The 23775-nt window shown below is 37.6% G+C and overlaps 2 protein-coding genes across 8 annotated transcripts; both read left to right on the top strand.

Annotated features, from left to right (window-relative positions):
* Positions 1-2: 2 nt before the first annotated feature.
* pum2 (pumilio RNA-binding family member 2) lies at positions 3-17828 on the top strand. Of its 6 annotated transcripts, none has more exons than XM_055054352.1 (23): positions 3-100; positions 3009-3372; positions 4088-4156; positions 4629-4734; positions 5197-5384; positions 5454-5626; positions 6519-6813; positions 6902-6995; positions 7139-7246; positions 7363-7508; positions 8306-8426; positions 8590-8730; positions 8829-9125; positions 9267-9494; positions 9630-9897; positions 9994-10123; positions 10218-10352; positions 10484-10621; positions 11768-11893; positions 12139-12210; positions 13038-13159; positions 14504-14696; positions 15290-17828. In XM_055054352.1, exons 2-23 carry the CDS (start codon positions 3022-3024, stop codon positions 15422-15424), a joined length of 3636 nt encoding a protein of 1211 aa, XP_054910327.1. In that variant the 5' UTR covers positions 3-100; positions 3009-3021; the 3' UTR covers positions 15425-17828. The 6 variants fall into 6 exon arrangements, with proteins under 6 accessions (XP_054910327.1, XP_054910329.1, XP_054910330.1 ...); XM_055054354.1 differs by lacking the exon at positions 3-100 and adding an exon at positions 786-990 and having other exon boundaries at positions 8832-9125; XM_055054355.1 differs by lacking the exon at positions 3-100 and adding an exon at positions 786-990 and having other exon boundaries at positions 10218-10346.
* A 1228-nt stretch (positions 17829-19056) lies between these two features.
* On the top strand, positions 19057-23633 carry LOC129375465 (syndecan-3-like). 2 transcript variants are annotated; one of them, XM_055054564.1, is made up of 5 exons: positions 19057-19231; positions 21179-21251; positions 21383-21450; positions 21554-21668; positions 21756-23633. In XM_055054564.1, exons 1-5 carry the CDS (start codon positions 19166-19168, stop codon positions 21911-21913), a joined length of 480 nt encoding a protein of 159 aa, XP_054910539.1. In that variant the 5' UTR covers positions 19057-19165; the 3' UTR covers positions 21914-23633. The 2 variants fall into 2 exon arrangements, with proteins under 2 accessions (XP_054910539.1, XP_054910537.1); XM_055054562.1 differs by having other exon boundaries at positions 21380-21450.
* The last annotated feature ends 142 nt before the right edge of the window (positions 23634-23775 follow it).

The following is a 23775-nucleotide window of genomic DNA, read 5'->3' as shown; positions in this document are numbered from 1 at the left end:
AATAAGGAGGTGAGATCATAGTTTGTAGAGGAAAATGTGATTGGATCTCATTGGTTTCCATAGAGGAGAGGAGGGACAGAATCCACAAGGACCCACCCAGGTGACCGAACTATATTATTTATCACTTAAGTTAGTCACAATTTTGAAAAAAATAAGACATTTACAATATACATTTTTTTTATCAAGACTAAAAATATGTTTTTCACAAAGCGATATTATCAAGATTTTCAACTGGATATGTTGCACAATTATGGGATGCTGCTATTTACAGATCCATGATAAATCGCTATCAAAGGCAAACGTGACAATTAATAGCCTATACACAGAAAAGGCGCTAAACATAGCATTATGTTCGAGCAATGCTATCTAAATTGAACAAAAAATAGAGACAATAAATAAACAAAAGCATTTAATATTTGTTTATCTATACTTTTGTATAATTTTTCAAATGCAGAATTCAAAATTGTGTTGAAATTTGATGTTAGTTCCTACTTAGTAATTTTTTTTTTAATTTTAACTTTTCTCAGGAGTACCATGATATGGACGAGGTGATTAATTTGCAAATGTTTTATAGCCATCCATATAAGGAGGAAGCCAGTTAATTTGTTTTTAATAACAAACAAGAACAAGTTAAATATTAAATTAACTTAATCAAATGCTAAAAAAATAACCCTGTATAATTTCAGCTCAAAATAAATGTATGTTTCGATTGATTATTTTGACTCTTTAATTTTGTATATAAAATGTTTCAACAAATCAGCTATCGGATTGTAGCACTTTGCCCCCCGACTGTGTTTGGCAAAGCACACTTTGATGAAGGACGTAGGTCTACGTAGTTCACGCTATTTACAGGGAGGGGGCACCAGCGTAGGCAAACTCTTAGCTCTGAACAAGCCTTGCTAAAAAATCACCGTTCTCTCCACGGCAACAAAACAATATAGAGTAGGGTTGACGGCTACAAGCACAGAGGCTCCATCGACACGACAAGGCGTGAGTATTTTTTTAACCACATTTAAGTATAATTCAAGCAGAAATCTTGTAAATTAAGATAATCGATGGCGGTTCTAAGCCGCGGTGTGGGTATTTTTCTTTTGTTTAGCGGTTAAGGCCCCTCTGTTTGAGACTTGAAGGGGGGCCATGTTGTTGAGTGTTTGGCTGATGTTTAAGCTCAGACAACAGCAAGTTGGCAATTAGCTCTCTTGATAGCTGTCGTTGGTTTTAAATTGCTTGCTAATAACGATAAACGTTACTGCACAAACACACCAACAACATTTGTTGTCGTCACTTGTGACAGAGTCGACGTTAACAATTGATCATTGTTGAATTCGCGATTTTAATATAAAAATTTAGCGGTACAGACCAATAATAAACAGAAGCAGGCCCGCGGCATTTAGCATTGGTTCGTTAGCCGTTAATGTTGCTACTGCTAACACCCATTAGTAACACAATTTAACGTCAGGGGTCTCTAGTTCAGATATTAAACATTCCTCTATTACGTTATTATATATAATAGAGATCTTAACAGCTCGACATTTGGGCATTTTCAACTGAAATCCCCAATAAAACCGGTCAAAGCTACTAAGCTGGCTTGGATATTAGCAACGGGCTCGCTACCTAGCTTAATATAAGCTTCTGGTTTTATTTATTGTATCAATTATAATTAAATGTTGAGTGTAATTATATCTTTTGTGCATTAAGTTTATATTTAGGGTAACATTTAGCAATTTATAATGACTCCAACTGTTACAATATTTAACCACTACCGCAATATAGTGGTAGCGCAGTGTTAGCTTAGCAATAGCTAAATGAAAGCTTGGTTACACTATATAGTTTTTTCCCTGCTTTTGTTTCTTATGTTATTCATTCCCCACGTCTGCCACATCACACTCCCAAAATAAAACTAGTTTCCTGGTGTGCAGGAACCACAGTAAATGACATAAAAACTATGAGCACTCGTGGTTTAGAGTTAGCAGGTCAGGAATTAGTCTGAACCCAGCGAATACAATGAAATTACGCTCTATATTTAGCTTTGTTTAGAGTGTATCACCCCTCAACAAACACTGGGTTACCTAAAGTGTTAATGACGTGCTTACAAGTGATGATTGTAATGTTTATAAAAAAATTACATCTTTATTTGTGAATAAGCATCAATATAGTCGGTCTTATTTGTGCAATGGCTTCTGGAATATGCAGTGCTATTATATGTAACGTTGATGCCACCTTGCAGTCTTTCCACCATTTCTAATTTTAAAGGGCTTGATATTTATCATATTAATTTATCACTAGTTATTTCTTAATGTTATTACAACTTTTAAAATATCTTGCTCTGACCCTTCTTTATCGACTGTTACAGTTTTCTCCTTGTCAATAAGGCTGAAATTTTCCTGCAGCACACTGTGGCTGTACAACTTAAGTACACCTATTCATCTAGGTAATACAAATGAGCAAAACATCAGGCCCACTATGAGAACTTTGCTGTGTGATAACCTAATGTTAAAATGTCAGGCTTTGTATGACAACACGTTAACAAAACTGAAAATTGCAAAGTAAAAGCTGAAAATTGCAAAGTAAAAGGCATAACTGACTGCTTATAAATGGCTTTAAAAACAGCTTTACCTTCTTAAGAGAGATTGGAGTCGCTCACTTTTCACTCACTTAGGAGTGAAAAGTAGACCGTAGACCTACGCCCTCACTTTTTTGTAAGTGAGGGAGAAACAAAGTTGCTGCTGACTTATTTATACTCCATAAAGTTCCTCCGAACAATCTAAAAATAGTCACAAAATCAGTAACACTGGAAACTTGTTTTTTTTTATAACCATCTCAAAAATATTGGTATATGATGACAGCAATAAATTTCCAATGTATTTTTTTGTAGAATGTACAGTTAAACACATCAAAAAAAGAAATTGGAAAAAAATTTTTTTGTCTTGATGTGTTTCCATTTGACTATCCAAGATCATGAGGGTGCTCATGAGGGTCTGACCTTTTACATGTTGCATTTTTCTTAGGCTTTCCCGTGGAATGAGCATTCCATGCAGCATCCTAGGCATGAATGACGTGGGTTGGCAGGAGACGAGAGGTGGGATGCTGCATGCAAATGGTGCTCCTGAATCAGGGGGTGTTCGGGTTCATGGCGGCGGGCCCCTGACTGCGGTCGGGGGTGGTGGACAGGCTCCTGGGGGGCCACATTTACAGGGTATGGATAGAAGCTCTAACCTTACCCCAGGTACGCCGCAACCTCCGCTCAGTGGAAGATCTCAGGACGACGCCACAGTTGGATACTTCTTTCAGAGACAACCAGGAGAGCAACTTGTGGGTTGCACTCCTAGCAAACACCGTTGGCCTACTGGAGATGCTAATCATGTTGATCAGGTAAATTGTAACTAGTAATGTATTGATCTACTCTTTATTACGTGGCCATAGGCTGGTAAATAATCCTTACCCCCTTTTTATTTTTTGACTTCTAATCTGTGTTTTTATTGTTCATTTAATATGTTATATTAAATGAATAAAATGCTTTTAAGTTAAGTGAAAAAAAAATATAATGTGGATAAAAATAAATAAAAATTGATGATGTGGAACTGTAGATCTCATACATCTTGTCTTGCTTTCAAGGCAAGATTTTGTCTTGAAAGCAAAAGAACACAAACCTATAGTTCGAGTGTCAGGAATATACGATTTACAGTTTGGACGTCATTGTGGCATGGATTTCTACTCATAAGTTTTTCCCTGGTTCCTTTTTACAGTTTCAATGAACACATAATATTGAGGTAACGACATATCAAACAAATCTGAACATTTTGCCAGGAACTAAGATCCTTGAATAAACTCATGTAAAATTGGTCCTTTGTGATCAATTCCTAAATGAAAGAAGTTTCTTAGAGTTCAATATATATCACTCCTTTTATGACCAGAAAATGCCTGGTATGTATTTAATTTTACATGTACTTCAATGCACACAAAGATTTATTTTTTTTATAATTTCTTAAATTAGTATGAAAAAATGGATGGTAAAACTTGAAAATATTTTTTGTGATATTACAGAAAAATGAATTTTTTTAACAAAACTTTTTTTTTTTTACTTTAGGTTCGAACTGTAGATGAAATGAATTATGACTTTCAAGCTCTTGCTCTGGAGTCGAGAGGAATGGGAGAGGTAAGGCATTTTAAATGAGATCTATAATCCCTTCAGGATCATCTAATTGATTTTATCCCCAAAGAGAGAGACTAACTTCTGATCTTCTACAGTGATCAAGAATACTTGTATAATTTAATCAGCTTCACCTGGGAAAACAAATTGTTTTGGCTTCTATTGAAAATTAAGTGTGAATTTCCCCATCCTACTGTTGTAAAAACAATTTCTGCATATTCAGCCAAGTTCTACAGATCGTTTTTATTCTTCATCTTCGTGCTACAGCTGATGCAGGGATTTGTTGTTAAAACATTAATTGTCGGTACACAAATTAATACAGAGGGTACTTTATGATTGGATTAAAAGTTGTTCCAATGGAGGAAGCTATTAACCTTTTTGGGAGATTTGCTTATATATTCACACACATTGCAAATTCCTTCTTGCTTTAGGTATTTATCAACAGTGGGAAAAATGTTTCATTCTGTCTTTCTTTAAGCTTTTGCCAACAAAAAAGATCTGGGATTCTGATGAGCTAGCCAAGGATGGGCGGAAAGGGATGCTTCTTGGTGAAGAATGGAGGGAGAACGCATGGGGATCGTCTCGTAAGTGGCTTTTATATCCTTAACGATGCAAAAGTTATTCCAGCACAGCTAATTAATAGCTTTGTTATTGTAGAAGCAGTTGTAACGATTAATGTATCTTTTTTCTTAAATGCATAAACGGATCTCTGTTTTGCACAATCAGAAATATTTCCAAGCTGCCATATTTGTTTGAGATGTAACCAAGGTAAAAGTATCAGAGCCTCTCAGACATCTCACTAGCATCGTGTAGCAGCAGTGGGAGGATGGACAAAATATAAGCTGTTAAAACAAGACAACTCTGAAGAGCTAAAGTGGATTCATAAGGAATGATTTCTAGTTACTCATTATAAATGTGATACTGATGGTTGAACAGGAGTTAAAATTTTCAAGTTACCTGAAAGCAGATTAAAAAAATGGCTTTGCTTAGTTCTAGAATATCACATTTTCTCTTCCGTTCTTCTCATTTTTGAACCTTTTTTCCAGATCACTCAGTGTCCCAGCCAATCATGGTGCAGCGGCGGCCTGGCCAGGGTTTCCATGGGAACGGTGATACAAATTCTGTGCTTTCGCCTCGTTCAGAAGGTGGAGGTCTGGGTGTGAGCATGGTGGAGTATGTCCTGAGCTCCTCCCCTGGTGACAAAATGGAAGGTCGCTACAGGAACGGCGGCTACGTAAGTTGCCAATTGTGATTTTTATTTTTTCTGTAAAATGATTCTAAACTGAATCTTGCTAAATCACAGGGTGGAGGAGATACTGATCAAGATGGAAGAGAGAAAAGCGACGTACAAGAGAAAGTGTCACCTTTTGAGGAAGACAAAAGCCCTGAGATGAAGGTGGGAGAGGATAACGATCCAGCTAAATCCAATGGAAGAGGTCTGCTAAACGGCATGGATAGAGACTGCAAAGACTTCAAGTAGGTCTTCTTGCCTTAACAGCATCCTATAGCAGTTTGTACAAGTTGTTTTCCTTTTGAAAAATTTCAAAGCAACTAAATTAGGAATGCATCAACCTGATTTCTGTAGCTTATGTCTGATTCACAAAGTTTTGTTTTGCCAGCACAAATTTACTCAGTTAAAGCTTTTTTTTTTTTTTTACATCTATGCAACCTCAGTGAAGCTAAAATATGTAGCTTTCAGGCTTCTTCACTCAGTGCCAGCATTGTGGAGCTCAGTATGGCCTGGTCTTAATAAACAATTGCAATCAGAACCTAGCTATTGCCAGAATACAACAATCCTAGAAACCAAAGTTTCATAACTGAAGTTGTTCCAAACTGTACAATTACTCTTGATTCTGTATGATCTACTAATGGTGCACCAATTGATATCAAAATAACCTTGATGTTCTGGTGATAAGTGCTTTTATCTATTCTCTTTAACACTATTTAACTTTTTCTTGGGCCAAATGTAACAAATGGGGTTAGAACAACATCAGGATGTCTTAGTTGTCACTGCTTTGACACAGAACACAGAGCATAAAATCTAGATAGGTTACTCTAGAACTTGGACCTATTTAAATATATTCAAGCCTGTTTGAGTTATCTGATTGTCTCTATTGTCTGGCGTGGGCTGTGTCTCTCCACCCTGTTTCTCCTGTTTCTTCTAAAACAAACATTTCACACCCAGATAACCGACCAGTCAGATTTCTTAAAGGAAAAGTATCAAAGTAATAGTAAGCTTGTGTGTGGGTGAAGGAAAAAACCCAGTTTAAAACATTTTTTTTTTTTTTGGGTGAAATTACGAAACAATTTCTGTTTTCTTCATAAAACCGTCTTTAATATCATGTCAACTTTATGTTTACTTTCACAGTCCAACCCCCGGGAGCCGTCAATCTTCCCCTACTGAGGCCGTGGAGAGAATGTGTCCCACTCAGACAAGTTTGGAAATGATGGGGCAGCACCACCCGCATGTCCTCCAACAACAAAACCCAGCCCAGAACAAGGTCCCAACTGAGGACTTCCAGAGCCAGGAGGCCCAGAACATGGGCGGCATGGAGCAGGGTGCTGGCGTCGAGTCTTTACAGTTTGATTACGCTGGGAACCAGATCCAGGTCGACTCGTCAGGAACTCCAGTGGGATTGTTCGACTACAGTTCCCAGCAGCAGGTGTGTCTCAAAGCGGAGCGGATTTCTAAGATGTGTCCAGCTGTGTGCTCAGCAGATAACAATCTGTACATGTCTGGGCTGTTTTCAGTTGTTCCAGAGATCAAATCCCCTGACAGTTCAACAGCTTACTGCAGCTCAGCAACAACAATATGCCCTGGCTGCAGCTCAACAGCAGCATCTCGGTACGATGGGCTGCTCAGCTCAGTGTTTTCGTTATTATGGACACTTCAGCTACTTTGTGCTCTCATTTGTCTCAGTTGCATAGTGTTCTAAATGAAATTCTTTTGTGGAAACATCAGCAACATCATTCTTCCTTATCTCCCAGCTGGACTCGCTCCTGCATTTGTGCCAAATCCTTACATCATTAATGCTGCGCCACCTGGAGCCGACCCGTACACCGCCGCCGGCCTGGCTGCAGCAGCCACTTTAGCAGGTGATCAATCAGGCCACATTTATCCCATATTAACTTCAGCTTGTTTCAATTTATCAGATATTTTCCATAAATGGAACTTTAATGCAAACTTTAACGTTTTTATTTTTGCCCCTCAGGCCCCACAGTTGTCCCACCACAGTACTATGGTGTTCCTTGGGGTGTGTATCCAGCCAATCTTTTCCAGCAACAGGCAGCATCAACTGCCAATCATTCGGCTAATCAGCAAGCATCCAACCAGGGACCAGGACCAGGTCAGCCACAGGTAAGGAAGGAGTTCAACTTTCTGTTTCAAACATTTTTGATTCAAGTCGCACTTTTCCTACTCAGAATTTGGATAGTAGGATGAGTACAGCTTTTCATACGTAGTGTTTTATTGTTTTGACCAAAAGGAACAGACAGATTTTGTTGAAAGTTTCAGGAATATTTTTATTTACTTTTTACCCTGATGAAGAGTAATTATACACTACAGAGATGAATTCACTGTCTAAACCATAAATTTCTTGTTTTTCTAGTCTAGGTAACCTAGACTAAATATACATGCAACTGTTCTATGAAAACAAACAAAAACAAAATAACCATAATAAGTTGTCAAATACTTGAGGCCTGGGCAGAGGTTGACCAAAAGAAAATATACACCCAGAGCCACATTGGTTAGTGAGGTTAAAAGCATATCCATGCAAGAATGGGCTAGTCAAAGTATAATCACTGTCTATGAAAGGACTGTATTTTGCTGCTTAGCTGAGCAGAGACATGTCCTTAAAAGACTTGCAGGTCTGAGGAAAAGGTGTTTTGACAAAAGATTTACTCCTGGGGCTCAAATAATAATTAAAAAAGCATGGTAAAACATCATCAAACCATTTTTATATTTTATTTCACATAATTGTGTGAAATGTGAGAAAATCGACAACTGTTTCCTAGACCTGTCAAAGCTGTCTGAAAACCTGTTATTCCAGGTCAAGCACACAGATTTCAACTCTAAAATGTATTCATGTTTCAGATAAACACATTTTGAAATAATGAGAAAGAAATACTTTAAAATTTTTCTCTTATCTCCTTCAGGTGATGCGCACAGGAACCAACCAGCGACCTCTTACACCGGGACAAGGTCAACAAAGTCAGCAGGAGTCGTTAGCTGCAGCTGCTGCTGCAAACCCGGCCTTAGCTTATGCAGGAATGTCTGGTTAGTACAGGGCTTTATGCAGGCAGGCACAGTCTGGCCACCTTTAATAGCTGTTTGTTCTCTCTTTGGGATTCTAAAAGAACAGTGCGGTTAAGATGTTACATTTTATTCATGCCAACATTAATCTTTTATTTTTGTTAACATTTGTTTTTTTTGTGCCCAGGCTACCAGGTGTTGGCCCCTGCTGCCTATTATGACCAAACTGGAGCCTTGGTAATGGGTCCTGGAGCTCGGACTGGTCTGGGTGGCCCCGTTCGTCTCGTACAAACCCCCCTCCTCATTAATCCAGCAGCAGCACAGGCTGGTAAGACTGTATCCTCCTCTGCTAAAGGTTTTAGGACAGAGTTTTTGGTGGTTCAGTTTCATGAAATAAATCCAACTAACACCAACGTTTATCGGCAGCAGCTGTGTCTGCATCAGGCTCCGGTAACAACATGTCTGGACCACCAGCCAACGGTCTGTACCGCTCCATGCCTCAACCTCAGCCTCAGCCGCAGCAGCAGCAAGCCCCCCCACCCAGCAGCGGCCTGACCTCCAGCTCGTTCTATGGGTCTGGATCGGTCCCCAACACCTCCCAGAGCAGCTCTCTCTTCTCTCATACCTCTGGTGCGCCGCCCAGTTCGTCCCTGGGCTTCAGCAGCACAGGCGGCTCGCTCGGTGTGGGTCTGGGCTCTGCTCTTGGAGGTTTTGGCTCTTCAGGTCAGTGGATGAACAAAAAACACAAAAATCACCATCTTAATAATTTTTTTCTACACTTTATCAATGGCATTGCTTTTAGTTTTGTTTTAGGTCAAGGTATTTATTTAACTTTGACCCTGTGATTTATTTTTTCCCCTCCAGTGTCCAGTTCAACCAGTAGCAGTGTGTCTCGTAGGGACTCTCTGTTGGCGAGTTCTGACTTGTACAAGCGTGGCGGCAGCAGTTTAACCCCTATTGGTCAACCATTTTACAACAGCCTAGGTTACTCCTCTTCACCCAGTCCGATTGGCTTAACACCAGGTCACTCCCCGCTCACTCCTCCACCCTCCCTGCCCTCTTCTCATGGGTCATCCTCCAGCCTTCACCTAGGTAAGCATACCTAGTTGATATTAGGTTTTTTTCCCTTCTGTTTGCAGGGAGAGTCCAGTTACAGTGTTCATGTACACAGATGCAAAAAAGCAGTGGATAATTTAATAACTGGAGTGGTTTGTGTGTTTTCTTTAGGTGGCTTGACAAATGGCAGTGGACGTTACATTTCTGCTGCTCCAGGAGCCGAGGCCAAATATCGCAGCGCTGGCGGCACGTCCAGCCTGTTCAACTCCAGCAGCCAGCTGTTCCCGCCCTCTCGACCCCGCTACAGCCGCTCTGATGTCATGCCTTCTGGACGCAGCCGCCTCCTCGAAGATTTCAGGAACAACCGTTTCCCGAACCTCCAGCTCCGTGACTTACCAGGACACATGGTGGAGTTCTCTCAAGACCAGCACGGATCCAGGTGACTGACTAAAATTTTAAGCCAGACTAGAATTTTTCTACTGAAAGGCGAACCAGACAATGTGACCATTACTTCTGATTATTGTGTTGCTTCCAGGTTTATTCAGCAGAAGCTGGAGAGGGCCACGCCTGCTGAGAGGCAAATGGTGTTTGGAGAGATTCTTCAAGCAGCGTACCAACTAATGACTGACGTGTTTGGAAATTATGTCATCCAGAAATTTTTTGAGGTTTGGAAACATTATCTTAGGGCTTTTCTTCTTTTTTTCTATCACTACTACAATGCATAAAATATCTATTGTAATTGATTTTCATTCTTCACAGTTTGGAAGTGCAGACCAGAAGTTGGCTTTAGCAACACGCATTCGGGGGCATGTCCTGCCCCTTGCTCTGCAGATGTACGGCTGCAGAGTTATTCAGAAAGCCTTGGAGTCTATTTCCTCAGAGCAGCAGGTAATTGTAAGTGAGCTTTTACTCTTCTAACAGCTTTTCTATTCAATTTCTGTATCTTTTCCACACACTTTAATTTAAATTTGATCTCAATATTTCCTCCTCTTGGTTTGTGTTTTTGTTTATTTTTCTCCCCTCAGAGTGACATTGTTCGGGAATTGGACGGCCACGTGTTAAAATGTGTGAAGGACCAGAATGGGAACCATGTGGTGCAGAAATGCATTGAATGTGTCCAGCCTCAGGCTCTGCAGTTCATCATTGATGCCTTCCAAGGACAGGTAGCATTATTGCTATTTTATTATTATTATTATACAAGTTTATCAGCTTCAACAAAAGCCCTTCCGCCATTGGGTATGTTCAATGTTTTTAAAATCAGTGCCACTCTTAATATTAAATTAAACATAATTCTAAAATAAAATAAAATTTGTCAAATAATCTCTGCCAGGAATCATCTGAAATGATCAATATCCTGCATATTTAGCTTTACTTTAAGGTGGCTACTGATGAATGGAGAGTGAGAATATTTAGTCACTCAGATCCATTTAATAAAACCAGCCTTGGTCATGACCTCGCTATTAATTAGGACTGGGATGATTAATTAGATCCATCGTGATGAATAGATTTTTGGCTAATTTAGTAATCAATTAATTAACTAGAGTATAGAGACTGGAAAAGGCCAGTTGCCAAAAAACAATGTGTTATAAATCGTAATTAAGCAAAAAAACTGCAAAAATGTATATATTTTGCATTTACAATATTAAAGAAAAGCCTTTCTTTGTAAATTTGTTCTACCCATAAGTCCCCAGGCGGCTTAGTTTCACCTTCACCCAGTTCAAATCCTGTTTAAAAAAAAAAGTCTCACTGAGCAAATTTTGCTATCCATTTATTAGTCCGTTAATCCAAAAACTAGTCAACAATTAGTCCAATATGTACTGATAACTTAGACAGAAAGGGCTGAACTTTTTACGTGTGAATTTTCAAAGTATTATTTTTTTTTAACTGCATTCTTTGCTATAAATGAAGTTTACACTAAAGGAGTCATTGCATTTTTGACAAAATGCTTTACTTTAAAAAGTAATTGAATTATTTATTTGCATATAATGTATTTATAATATTGTATCAAACAGACTTAGTTGAAAAATCTGCAGGATGTGACTATTGATTGTTTTTTATCCAATTGTAATAATAATCAAAATAGTTAGTTGCAGCCCTATTAAAATTTGAAGTCAGATTACTTTAGTCTTAAAATTTAGTGTATTTACAGCTGCTGAATATGTTTAGGTTGAGTGTTAGGTAGCTAAGTTGAAGTAGTTCAAAAAAGTATTTTGGCTTTAGTTCACACTAATTTTAGCAATTTCAGTTATCGTGCATATTCTTTGTTTTTGGTGTCAATCCTCTTTTAAAAAATCCTCCTTGTTTTGAAGGTTTTTGTCCTTTCCACACATCCTTATGGGTGCCGAGTGATCCAAAGGATTTTGGAGCACTGCACTCAGGAGCAGACTCTGCCTATCCTGGAAGAGCTGCATCAGCACTCTGAACAGCTGGGCCAGGTGAGCACACCCACTCCTTAGTTTCAGAATCACACCTGGAAGCTGTAACGTTTGTTTGCAAGGTGCGACGTCAGATGTGTCTTGTGGTCTCTGCATGTCTCCTCCATGTTTGAGCATTTCACTGTCATTGTGGTTTGAGATGTGTTAAAGTCTTAAGATGAATGTAATTGAACTGTTAGCTGTCATGACATCTTGATGTGATTATTTAAACATCCACCCTGCCCCCCCTCACTTATTCCATCTAGAAATATCAAGGCGTTTCATTGGAGATGACACCCAAAACATATTATACAGTGTCCCGTGATGCACTGTTCAAGGTCAGAGCAATTTGCCTCTCTTGCGGATGTCCCCATTCTCCTCTCCCGTTTCCTCCTTTTTGTTTTTCCCTTATATACTCCAAAAATGTTAACATTTAGTTATCAAACTCTCAACTTTCACAAACCTCTTTTTTTAACCCACTGAACAGCATTTTTATTTTCTTTTGCTTCCTCCCTTCTTGCTCACATGTCTGTCTCCACGTATTTTGCCCAGAGCACATTCTGATCAATCTGTTTTCTTCTCTTTGTTTTGATTTGCTGAAATTACACTATTGGAGCTTCCTGAAAACATCAAAGCTCTAAATTTCCAAAAAAGAAGCAACACAAATGTATTTAAACAGATTGATCGAGAAGTGAATGTGAGGGCAAAAAAAAAAAAAAAAAATCAAGGTGGCTTCCCAGCAAATTACTGCTTTAATAAACTGGTAATTGAGTCTTTGTTTATTGCTTGGTGAGGGTGAGTTTTTGTCTCCCATCTTGCCGCTAAAATCACACCCATAACTGTCTATTACCTATTTCTGAAGGGGCAAAGATGCTATTGGTTGCATTGTCTGGTCAGCAACCTTCCAAACCAGCAGCATCTATTTTGTCTGACCTTCCGCAGTGATGTAGTATTTGACATACTACAAATGGGGGTGTCACTCATTCGTCAGCCTGTAGAAATGCATGATTATTTCTCACCAGTTGAAACCAGTGGTGAAAATATTTTTTTGCATGATTGTGAATTGAAATTAAAATCATGTTTCTATGATTTTTCTGTTTCTTGTTTTGAGTGATTCTGTTTTAAACTGCTCTGCTTGTGCTTACGTCTGCGCTGCCTCCTGCAGGATCAGTATGGTAACTACGTCATTCAGCATGTGTTGGAGCATGGCAGACCAGAGGACAAGAGCAAGATAGTGGCAGAGGTTCGAGGAAAGGTTTTGGTCCTGAGCCAACATAAATTTGCGAGGTAAGTGGGAACAAAGAAAAACCCGGAGCCAATAGTTTAATTAAAGCCATTTCTGGTTACATTTTCAGAAATATTTAATTGATTTCACTGAGAAAAAAACAAGACAAAAAACTGTGACTTCAAATTTTGAGAGTTGCAGCTAAACTTCTAGTTTATACTGTTGCAATGTTGCATTTGTACGACTTAATTGTTATGTCTGTAATTTACTCGGGCAGTAAATATGATTTTTATTTAATTTTTTTTATTCCAATAAACCTCCCACAAACTTAGCATTTCATTTAGACTGTTTGGCTTAATTTCTCATAGTCAAATATTTGTTGAAATTCAAAAGTCAAAAATAAGCTGGAACTCTGCAGAGTCCTGATGAGGCCTTCTAGGGTGCATCAAGAACTCATCCTGTCTTTGAGTTCTTTGGTTATTTTGAGTTTCTGACAACCTGCTCTGGTTAGATTGTGGTGGGTAATTATGGTGGTGGCAACATATCGGGGTCAGATTAGCCTACACTTGGCCAGGAGCGCTCATAGTAATTTAATGCAACATTCTTTCCAGTGCAAAAGGAATCTGTCCCAGCAGCTGAAATGAATAATCCACAATCTTCATTCACATAAATAAGGCGCTATGAGCAGGACTCCAGGGATAGGTGGAGTAGCAACCACACCTCCAAATTGTATAAAGCCCTTTCCACTAAAGGAAATAATGCTCTTTAGACTGCAATCAAAATACAGCCTGAAAAGCTGCAAATCAGATGTGGAGTTGGATTTATTAGAGTTGAAGTGGAGGTGGGGGGAAGTGAGCCATTGCGCTTTTAAGAGTTGCAGCTAAACACGGCATGAATGATGAAAAACAGCTGTTGGATTTTATGCGCATGGTTGCGTTTAACTGCACTTGCTGGAAGCTCTGCACAGGCTTCAGTGCTTGATTGCAATTATTTGTATGGAAACTCCATAATGAGGGAGTGCACCACTACATGCAGATATGACGCATGTAGTGGTGGGACAGCCAGGAATTCAGTGGGGAAGAAGTGATTTTGCTAGGGCCAAATACACAGGAGCATTGGAGTTTCTCACAGCCAAACTTTCTTGGAGGTTCTGAAGTTAGTAGAGGTGAAGTTTATTTAAATGCACTCAGTAGTCCTAAAAAAGCAGCAGTCATTTGTTAAATAGATTTATCTAATTGATAATCTGCAATCAGACACAAAAGTGAAACATTTTGTTCGATCTTTGTAAATCGTATTGACCACAAATCGGGGAAAGAAAGCATCCAGGCCAGATTTCACCTCAAATCTTAAACTGTGGCCTTGCTCACGCTTTGATTTGTGTGAAACGGTACCTCATGTGTCCACAGTAACGTCGTGGAGAAGTGTGTCATACACTCTTCGCGTGCAGAGAGGGCCCTTCTGATAGATGAGGTGTGTTGCCAGAAAGATGGGCCCCACAGCGCCCTGTATACCATGATGAAGGACCAGTACGCCAACTACGTTGTCCAGAGAATGATTGACATGGCAGAACCTGCTCAACGGAAAATCATCATGCACAAGGTAAGCACAGCATATGAACGGTGCATGACGTGATGTCAGTCATCCAAAGCAGCTGAAGCTACCACAGCAGGGGAGCTGCTCATGACTCAGTTCCCCCTCACCTTTGAAGCTACATTCTCAAAAGCTTAAGGGATCTTAACCATCTTTCACAATCATCTGCTATTCTGTGCCGCTCCTTTTCTTCCCCAACAAGTAAAGGCATAACTTGACGACTTTTTCTTTTGAAGCAATAGTCAAATAAATTGTTGTGGATAAAGTGTAGCAAATCTGTGTACATCAGCCAAGTTTACAAAGCTAATCTGTGATTAATTTTTAGAGTTGAGAGACATTTGAAGATTTTTGTGCAATGTATGTCTGAAAATGGTTCAGGGAAGTTGTAATTATGATTTATATATTCAACTTTTTTTTTCTAATTTATCATTCCATCTCAGTGTGTGGAAATAAAAATGAATAAAAGGAAAAAAAGTCATTATTTACAAAGCCAAAATGCTCTGATGTTTATCAGAAATGTCTTATTTTTTCCATTTCTGTCTTGTTTCGAAGTTGAATCTTTTTTTTTTTCTAATGTGTTTTCTTGTCTCTCCTTGTCTTAGATCCGGCCTCACATTGCCACTTTGCGCAAGTACACGTATGGGAAGCACATTCTGGCTAAACTAGAAAAGTACTACATGAAGAGCGGCGGCTCTGAACTCGGCCCCATCGGCGGCCCCACAAACGGACTGATGTAATCGACACTCTGGGTCCCCTGAAGAAGTGGAGGAGTTTGAAGCCCAAACCCCCTGTTCTGTGAGATCTTGCTCCTTTAGCCATAGGCCTTTGATACGATTGGTCATCCTTTTTCTTCTCTGGATTGGGGGGTTATTTACCAAATAAACACATAAAAAGACAAGTCAATTTCACCTAAACATGCTGTGACAACTGACCCCTGCCACTCTGCCACCCCTGAGAAAGTACCCAGGGGCCGCACAGTCAGCAGGCTACCTTCTGATTTTTGTTTAGTTTTTTTCCTGGGTAAAGCACAAGCCCGTTGTTAATGATGTAATCGATGTATTTGACTGGTTTTCATATTGTACATTTAATTTTTTTTTTACCTTGTAAATTTTCTGTAGAAAAAAAAAAGAAATTATTACACATTTGCTGAAATTTACAATTCTTACAATTACCACCAGCAAGTGACTTTATAAAGCAAAACTGAGTGATTCTTTTGAAACACAATTCCTATTGTTTTTCTAGCCAGAATTATAATATGTCAGCTGTCCTGATGGAGCTGTTGGTGATTGAATTTTATATTTGTATAATATCCCACCCACAGTACAAGTGTTTCTTCCACATGCCAAAGCAGCTAAATGAGTTAGTTTTCAAACGGCACTAAAGATTATGGATTTTTTGGGTGAGCAGTGTGTGCCACAGTCGCCCTGAGATCCTGCTGACCTTTTTTCTTTAGCTCGCCGTTGGGGATTGGTGCTTTAGACTTGGGTTCATGTTCCACTTGTGGCTATTTCTTGCCTCCAGACTTTGTCGGGGGAGCCGCGCGTTTACGCCAGCAGCTCCGAGTTGGCCTCGCGTTCCGGTACGACAGGCAAGACCGAGCTGCTGCATTCATGGAGCCCCCGTTCTTTTGAGCCGTTCTTCTTACCCTCATGCAGTTTGTCGTTCTGGGGTTGATGAAAGTAAATAAAAGCTACAATTTGACTTAAAATAAATAAATAAAAAAGAAGAAGAAGTGGAGCATGAGGTTTGGTTGTACAGCAGGTTTATTCTTAACTTGAGAGCTTTTACCTAGGGGATAGCAGGGTTGGGGGCAGGAAATGCATTCACATGCCTTGACGGGTTTTAATCCTTGGAATGATTTTTTTGTTTTGTTGTTTCCCCTCCCCTTTTTATCATGTTTTGTGTAACATCTGTCTCGTAGTTGGAGATGATTACTGCCCTAGAAAACAGTACATTTACGTACTGAATAATCATCTCTTGCGTAGAAGTAGTTGAGCGACGTATAGCATCTTTATGTACGAGTAAAATTGTTGCTTATTAGGTGGGATGGAGGCGGCTTGCAGAGAGGATGAAACTCCCAGCGATTAGAAGGTCAGAGCAAAGTCCGAAAGACAGGAAGGGGATAAAAAAAGTGATGTGGAGCTCATCCCATCTTTTTGTCTGAGGTGAAATGAACTAGAAGTAGTGAGATGATTTAAGGAAAGGGATGTTTAAAGAACTTTTTGTATCTTTTTTCTTTTCTTTTTTAATATATAAATAAATATAAATAGTTTTTTTTTGTTTTCCATTTGGTTGGGTTTGCAAGTACAGCGGTGGAGGCCGGCGAAGGCCATCAAAACTTATACAATTCACCTGTAATGCTCGTAGTGATGGCTTCTTTGCTTCTTATGAATTGTAGATTACATGTAGTATATGTGCAGTTAAGTGTAAGATTATTAGTTAAATCAAAAATATGTTTAGCTGTGGTGTTTTTTGACAGGCCTTGCTCTAAATTTGTAGTGATGCTTTTATTTCGTCTGTACAGTTGTACATTTGTAAACGTTGATGCTGTAAATGGGATGTCTTTTACACTTTCTGAGGGGAGGGAAAAAAAAAGAAGCAAAAATTGTGCATTTAGATATGTGTGTGTATATTCATCACTCCTTTCCCCTTGAATATAATGTATACAGTTTTATTTGATTAAGTGATATTTTAAAGGAAAAAAAAATATGGCTTTGCAATCTGGCATGATTTTTGTTTGTTTGTTTTGTTTTTTAAATCTGTTATGGAAAGGCCAGCCTCTATTTGTACTGAAGCTGTAACATCAACCGTTTGTCTCTAATTTGTGACAGTCTACTAAAATTGAGGAGGTTGCATTTAGTCCTCTCTGCTACCATGGAAACTTCACAAGATATGACGAGAATTATTTTTGTACAGATGAGTGCTGTGTTTTGGAACAGCCACAACCTTGTAAGCAAAAGCAATGTAAAATATTGTCAATTATATAAATATGAACATATGAGTTTTTGTCACACTGTCAGTCATGTACATTTTCAGGTGGCCTTATGTACATTTCCAGATGTTAGATGAAGATAACAAACTCATTTTTTTGGAAGCAGAATTGTGACTATGTATGATTAAATTGTTCTTCTAACATTTCAATCCATTTGTTGTGGTTTTTCAGTTTTTGAATTAGGGAAGAGGGGTTCAAAGTGCGGCATGTGGGCCATTTGTGACCTGAATAATACATGTATTGGGACTGCAATTAACGACTGGTTAAAAAAAAAAAAGTGATATGCCAGCTGAGGGAGCTGATTTTCTTTGGTACTTCTCAAAAAAGGTGCCGGCCATTTGAAAACTTCATAGAAAATGTTAGTTGCAACAAAATGTCTTTCTTTCCTTAGACTGTTTTTACTGCTTTAATTTTAATTTTATTGGACAACAAATATCCAGTGACTGTGTGTGTCACTTAGACTTTATTAATTAAAGTTGTCTCTGCAGCAAGCATTTCTAGACAATGCCTTTTATAAAATATCCCATAAGGAAAGTTACTTTATTTTGTAGCATAGGAATAGGAGAAGTTGTGACATGTCTGTACTCTGGAAATGTTTAACAGAAAACTGACACCTGTAGTAATGACGGTATAGTTTCTTTAAGCAGACATTCGTGGTTACGTTTTAATGCATAAATTATTCCTGTACAGTTATATATGTATGAACAGCATCATTTTGCCAGAAAGCATGAAAAGTTAAAAAATTGTCAGTTACAAGAGAGTGCATTCTAACATCTGCCAACAGTTAGAGAATCCCACCATAGGATTACATTGTAACCCTGAAAACAATCAAAAATCTGCATGAAAATTAAATCGCAAGTGTGGAAAAACCGTAGCCATTTGAATATAGTTTAAAGTCTTGTTTAAAAGTTGAATGGGGTTTCTAGATTGAAACATAAGAAGTAAGCCGTGAAAAAGCTGAATTTTGTGAAATTTCAATGAGGCAAAAAATAAAAATTTGCACAAAAACAAATATTTCAAAAAGCACAATAGAGAATTTTAGCAAAAATTATAGCAGAAATCTTCAGAAAAAGCAGAAAAAAAAATAATAAAAAAGAGAAACAAACACAATTACTTAATGGGGGAAGCAACCAAAGTTTTCAGAATAAAGGGTGATATATATATATTTTTTTTTTCTTCCAGAAAGAAAAGTTGATTAAAATGGTTCTGCTGAAGTTATTTGAAACCCATCTGTGTGTCAGTAAATGGCACAAGGCGCTGCTGTTTATTGGCTGTTTTTAATAAAGGTTGACAAGCCAACCTTTATTAAAAACAGTCTCCTCCCATCAGGGACAGTGTGTGATCATTTTCAGGGTGGGTGGAGTTTATGACGTCGAAACCAGCTGGATCTGTAGACAGGTTTTTTTTTTTTTCTTCTTAACCATAGCTTTTCTAAGAAAGGAGCAGAGAGACGCGTTAACAAAAGTGACTCTAACTCAGCCTGAAGATGCGCTTATCCCTGACAGTGTCCGTGGTTTTAGCACTGGGATTCATTCTTCCTGAACGGGTGTCGGTAAGTCAGCTTCTGCCTTTACACCTGATTGAACAGAGACGTGGTGGGACGTGGTGGTGTCCCTCGTCTCACGGTTACCTTCCTCACTTCCTGTTCAGCAATAACTTCGAGCCAAAAAATGTCTCCGAGGTAAAACAGTTTGGAGGTTTTAAACTTTCCAACTAAAGCTGCATGTCTGAGTATTGGCTTATTCAAATCTATTTCTAAGACTTATGCGGTTACTACTATTATTGTTATTATTATTATGATTATTTATTTTTGAGAAAGTCATATAACGCTACTTGTTCACGGGACAGGCTTCAAAAACAAAACAAAAACAAAACAAAAGATAGTGGGCAAATAAATATTATAAAAATGAAATGTACACAAAATATTGGTGTATTAATTTCACAAACATTTTATGGACTACAAAAAGGTTGATCACATATTTTTAATGAAGTGAGAAAACTTTTTAAAAATTATTCTGTATTTGCAAGTGCCTGTTCTTGTAGGTGTATTATTGACCTGATTATTGGGTGTGGCACAATATGACACAACGTCATGAAGACCTGTTTTCCCAAGAAAGTTAGCTAAGCAAATTAAATGTATGCACTTTGTTTTTAGAACTCAAAAGACACACCTGGATTTTTCTTTCACAGGTCCTGCAAAATGTAAATGCTAAACTATTGTTGGTCACATAGAGATATATAAATGTTATATGTTTTATTAATCATATGTATTTAAACCTAAATAGTACACCACTTTAAGGTTTTAAGAAACTTTGAATTGAGAAAATTCAAGGTTTATTTGTTTTGATTTTTTTTTTGTCACAATGCACCAGTTAGAAATAGCTGACATCTCATAAGTCATGGATTTGTTTCTTAAGTTATAGCCACAAAACTAAAAAATGTTTCATCACATTTTCTTTTACTATGCTTTGAATTGTAACTTAAAGCAAAATGGAAAACTTTGTGCTTCAGGGATTTTTTCCCCATGTTTTGGCCTCAATCTTCAGTCTATTTTATCAGGATTTTATGTGAAAGACCAACACAAAGTGACACATATTGAATGGAAAGCATCTTTGAACATTTTTTCAGTATTGGCCCAGATTCTCAATTGCAATTACATCTGAACTTTAACTATGCCATCCTAACATAAGAATGTGTTTTGATCTAAGCAGTTCTTTTGAAACTCTTGTTGTTTACTGTCATTCTCTTCTTGCTCCAGTTTGATTTTTGCAGCCTCAAGCCATTTTTACTCCCAGGATTGTTAATGTATTTAACTTCTTTCATCTTCTCATCAATATTAACTAACTTGCAACATCTTTATCGCTGCTGAAGAAAAGTATCCCCACAGCATCCTGGTGTGTTCAGGTTGATGTGCAGAGGCAGTTTTCATTCTACAACATGCAATACTTTTTGTTGATCTGTCACAGATAATTTCCAATAAAATATATGTAAGTTTAGGTGAAAGGGGTGTAAATAGTGCTTATAATGCACTATAATTATAAGCAGTAACCGTAGCTTTCCTAGGTTTATTGTTGAGTTGTTAGTGGGTGTGGAAAGTCTGACACAGATCATGATGTCCTATGGTATTTTCCTGATAAGTATCTGCAGCTCTTACAGTTTTATGATATGCATTTTTTGCATTTATCAGTTCTTTACAGACCAATAATAAACTATATTTAAACATCTACATTTATGCTTGCTTGTGGTTTACAAATTAACTTGCAAAAACCCAAAAATTGTTGCTAACTTAAATAGGTAGAGTTATGCAATCACCCACTGTTATCTGCTCATGAGTGTTTACTGGTGATGGCTTCCTGGGTCATTATGGGATTGTTAGGGGAAGTTTGTCTCCTTGGCAATATTCATTTCCTTATTGCTTTGTTATCTTCCTTATAAACTTGTATTATTCCTTGACTTGTCTATATGCTAAAAATATTCATTTTTTCCTCCATGAAATAAGCTTTCTGGGCCTCCAGAGGACTGGGAGGGATCTGGATATGACCTGGATGGTTCTGGAGATGATCCAGAAAAAGGTATATATTCAAGGGCTTCCTTTAACCAACTATGATAAAGAATCACTTTCATTTCTTTCCCTAAATATTTTCAAAACATGTTTGTCCTTGTTTGCTTTCTTGCCTGATCAAATTACAAATCTCCAAAGAAGGGACCAACAACAACCCCGACCCAGATGTCGTACAAAGCCCTGTAGATGGAAACACAAATGCTGCCAAAGTATGACCCATTTAAAAAAAACAAAAATCTATATCCTGCTTCAATGCATTTAATGTGGTTGATTTCACAGGAAATGATGCAATGTCTTTTTGTCTTGCTTTAGAGCTCTTCAGTGCTGAATGTGGGGAGATCTCACACGCATGACGGAGATGCTGCAACGGAATTGGTTATTATCCCAAACAGCAAAAGCTTACTGGAAAACAAAGAGATTTTTGCAGGTACTATGGGATGCATGCATACTGAAAGTGATAAAGTTGTAAAGTGTGAATTTGAATTTAGCTCAGTTGTTTGGTTTACGTCCACAGCTGCCATTGCAGGGGGACTCACTGGAGCAATAATAGGAGTTCTGTTATCAGTGATCCTGATTTATAAATGGAGGAAGAAACACAAAGAAGAACATATTCAGAACAAGACTTCAAAAGAAGAATATCACAAACCCACTCAGGAAGTAGCTTTAATTTAACTGTCACATCCACATTGGATTGAATTTTTACAAATACCATGGGTGTGTTCGTCTTCCTGATTGTAGAGAGCTGCTATTAATGAATTTTCTCAAAGGAGAAAATCATCAATATTTTTTTTCCTTGCACTTAATAAAAAAATGTTCACCATAAAGTGTTCACACCCCTTCTCTTTTCTCTTATATTAACAGTTTTAATTCTAAAATAGTTTTTGAGAATTTTAGTTTTCTTAAAGATTCTAGATTTTTACATTTTTTCCCGGATTTTTGCCTTAACACAATCTCAGGTCTACTGACTTTTCCTTTGACTTTGTTCTGCACTGACTTCTGCAATATGAATTGTCAACCTTGAGACCTTTTTATGCGAGATTGCCCATTTCCAAATCATGTCCGATATATTAAATTTAGCAGAGGTGAAGATGCATCTGAGATCAATCAATTGTACTAGCAAAGTCTGTGCATACTTGTGAACCTACAATGTTAACATTTTTAAATTTTCTTTTTACAAAAACACCTTTAAAATGATTGCACTTTGTCATTATGAATAATTTCTGTACAAATTTTTCCATAAAAAATAAAATCTATTTTGGGATCAGACTACTGTATCAAAATAAGTGAAAAAGAAAGGATGTGAATACTTCATGGGAGCACTGTATCTGTTAATTTAACGTTATGTCTGTGATAAAATGTGATTAAAATGTTTCAAGGACCTCATTCTGCCTGTGTTGTAGAAATATATAATATTCATTAATCTAGAAGTATAAAAATCAATAACTGCTAAGCTAAGCTTTGACTTTATTTATCCTGGATTTTGTCTGTTTTTTATAATCCTTCACACTGGTTTGAAATGAGATGCAGTGCATCTCATTTGACTTATCAGTCAGTAGCAGTTTCCATTGTTTTTTGTAGCACAATGAAAAGCATAAAGGAAAAATGGGCGGGGAAAAACTTTTTCAGAGCCTTTTAGGTTTTTACTAAATTAAAATGTTGATTAGTGTGTGTTGCCACTGAGATTCCTGACAAATAATAATACATAGTTTTCTAGTGACATCTCTGCTCTTTTTGTAGGTTCCAGATGTTAGTTTTTTGTATTTTTGTTTTCTTTCTGGCACTTACAAAAAATAAAATGGTGTCATTAAAATCAAAGCTAACTGCTAGTTGTTTCATTCTATGCAATGTATGTACAGTTGTGTTAGAAAGTCTTCAATATAACTGGATTTTTAGTGTTTTATAATGTACTATTTACTCCCTGTATAATGTCTCTCCTTGTGTGTGTGCTTTAATTACATGATACATCTTAAGATATTGGATGAAAACGTATTAAATTTGACAGTTTGTGCAATATTAAAATTATATATCATAATTTTTTTTCTCACATTTTTTTTGCACTTAATAAATGGGAACAAATCTTGTCTTGAGATGCTTAAATCTGTATTTGTGTGAATATAATACTGGTTCGTCACTTGAATTGGGAACGCTTGAGGTTGACTGTGTTTTGTGAGTCCATGCCAACAAAAATGCATTCTTCTGGAAATGGTCAGGTCCCTGGACTGAACTTAAAAAGAAAGAATAGTAAATATCTCCTGACAAAACTGAAAACACTTTCAAAAAAAGCATGTGTAACTGTTTCTCAGGACCAAGTGTCCTTAGAGCCAAGAAGATCATACCATACAATTTAATGTTGCACTCAATAAATAAAAATGTCAAAAGTTCATTCATTTCACCAAGTGAAACATATTTCATGTTTTTATACAGATAACAAAATCTGGTGATTATGATAGAATGTGGGCCTAATGAAGAAATATGTTCAATATCTTCTTAAAATTAATTTTTCTAAAGATAATTAACTTTTTAAAGCATGACAA

This window comes from Poeciliopsis prolifica, unplaced genomic scaffold, assembly GCF_027474105.1.
Source record: "Poeciliopsis prolifica strain line A6 unplaced genomic scaffold, Auburn_PproV2 SCAFFOLD039, whole genome shotgun sequence".
In the NCBI taxonomy this organism is placed as follows: Eukaryota; Metazoa; Chordata; class Actinopteri; order Cyprinodontiformes; family Poeciliidae; genus Poeciliopsis; species Poeciliopsis prolifica.
This window is presented reverse-complemented; position numbering and strand designations above follow the sequence as displayed.

What these genes read in the sequence shown, in the direction of transcription:
- pum2 (XM_055054352.1), top strand. Translation starts at nt 3,022, where the DNA reads ATGAGCATTCCATGCAGCATCCTAGGCATGAATGACGTGGGTTGGCAG. An exon ending in CAAGACCAGCACGGATCCAG is followed by an intron (nt 9,898 to 9,993) that starts GTGACTGACTAA and finishes TGTTGCTTCCAG; the next exon opens with GTTTATTCAGCAGAAGCTGG. An exon ending in AGCCAACATAAATTTGCGAG is followed by an intron (nt 13,160 to 14,503) that starts GTAAGTGGGAAC and finishes ATGTGTCCACAG; the next exon opens with TAACGTCGTGGAGAAGTGTG.
- LOC129375465 (XM_055054562.1), top strand. Translation starts at nt 19,166, where the DNA reads ATGCGCTTATCCCTGACAGTGTCCGTGGTTTTAGCACTGGGATTCATT. An exon ending in TTCTTCCTGAACGGGTGTCG is followed by an intron (nt 19,232 to 21,178) that starts GTAAGTCAGCTT and finishes CCATGAAATAAG; the next exon opens with CTTTCTGGGCCTCCAGAGGA. An exon ending in GAAACACAAATGCTGCCAAA is followed by an intron (nt 21,451 to 21,553) that starts GTATGACCCATT and finishes GTCTTGCTTTAG; the next exon opens with AGCTCTTCAGTGCTGAATGT.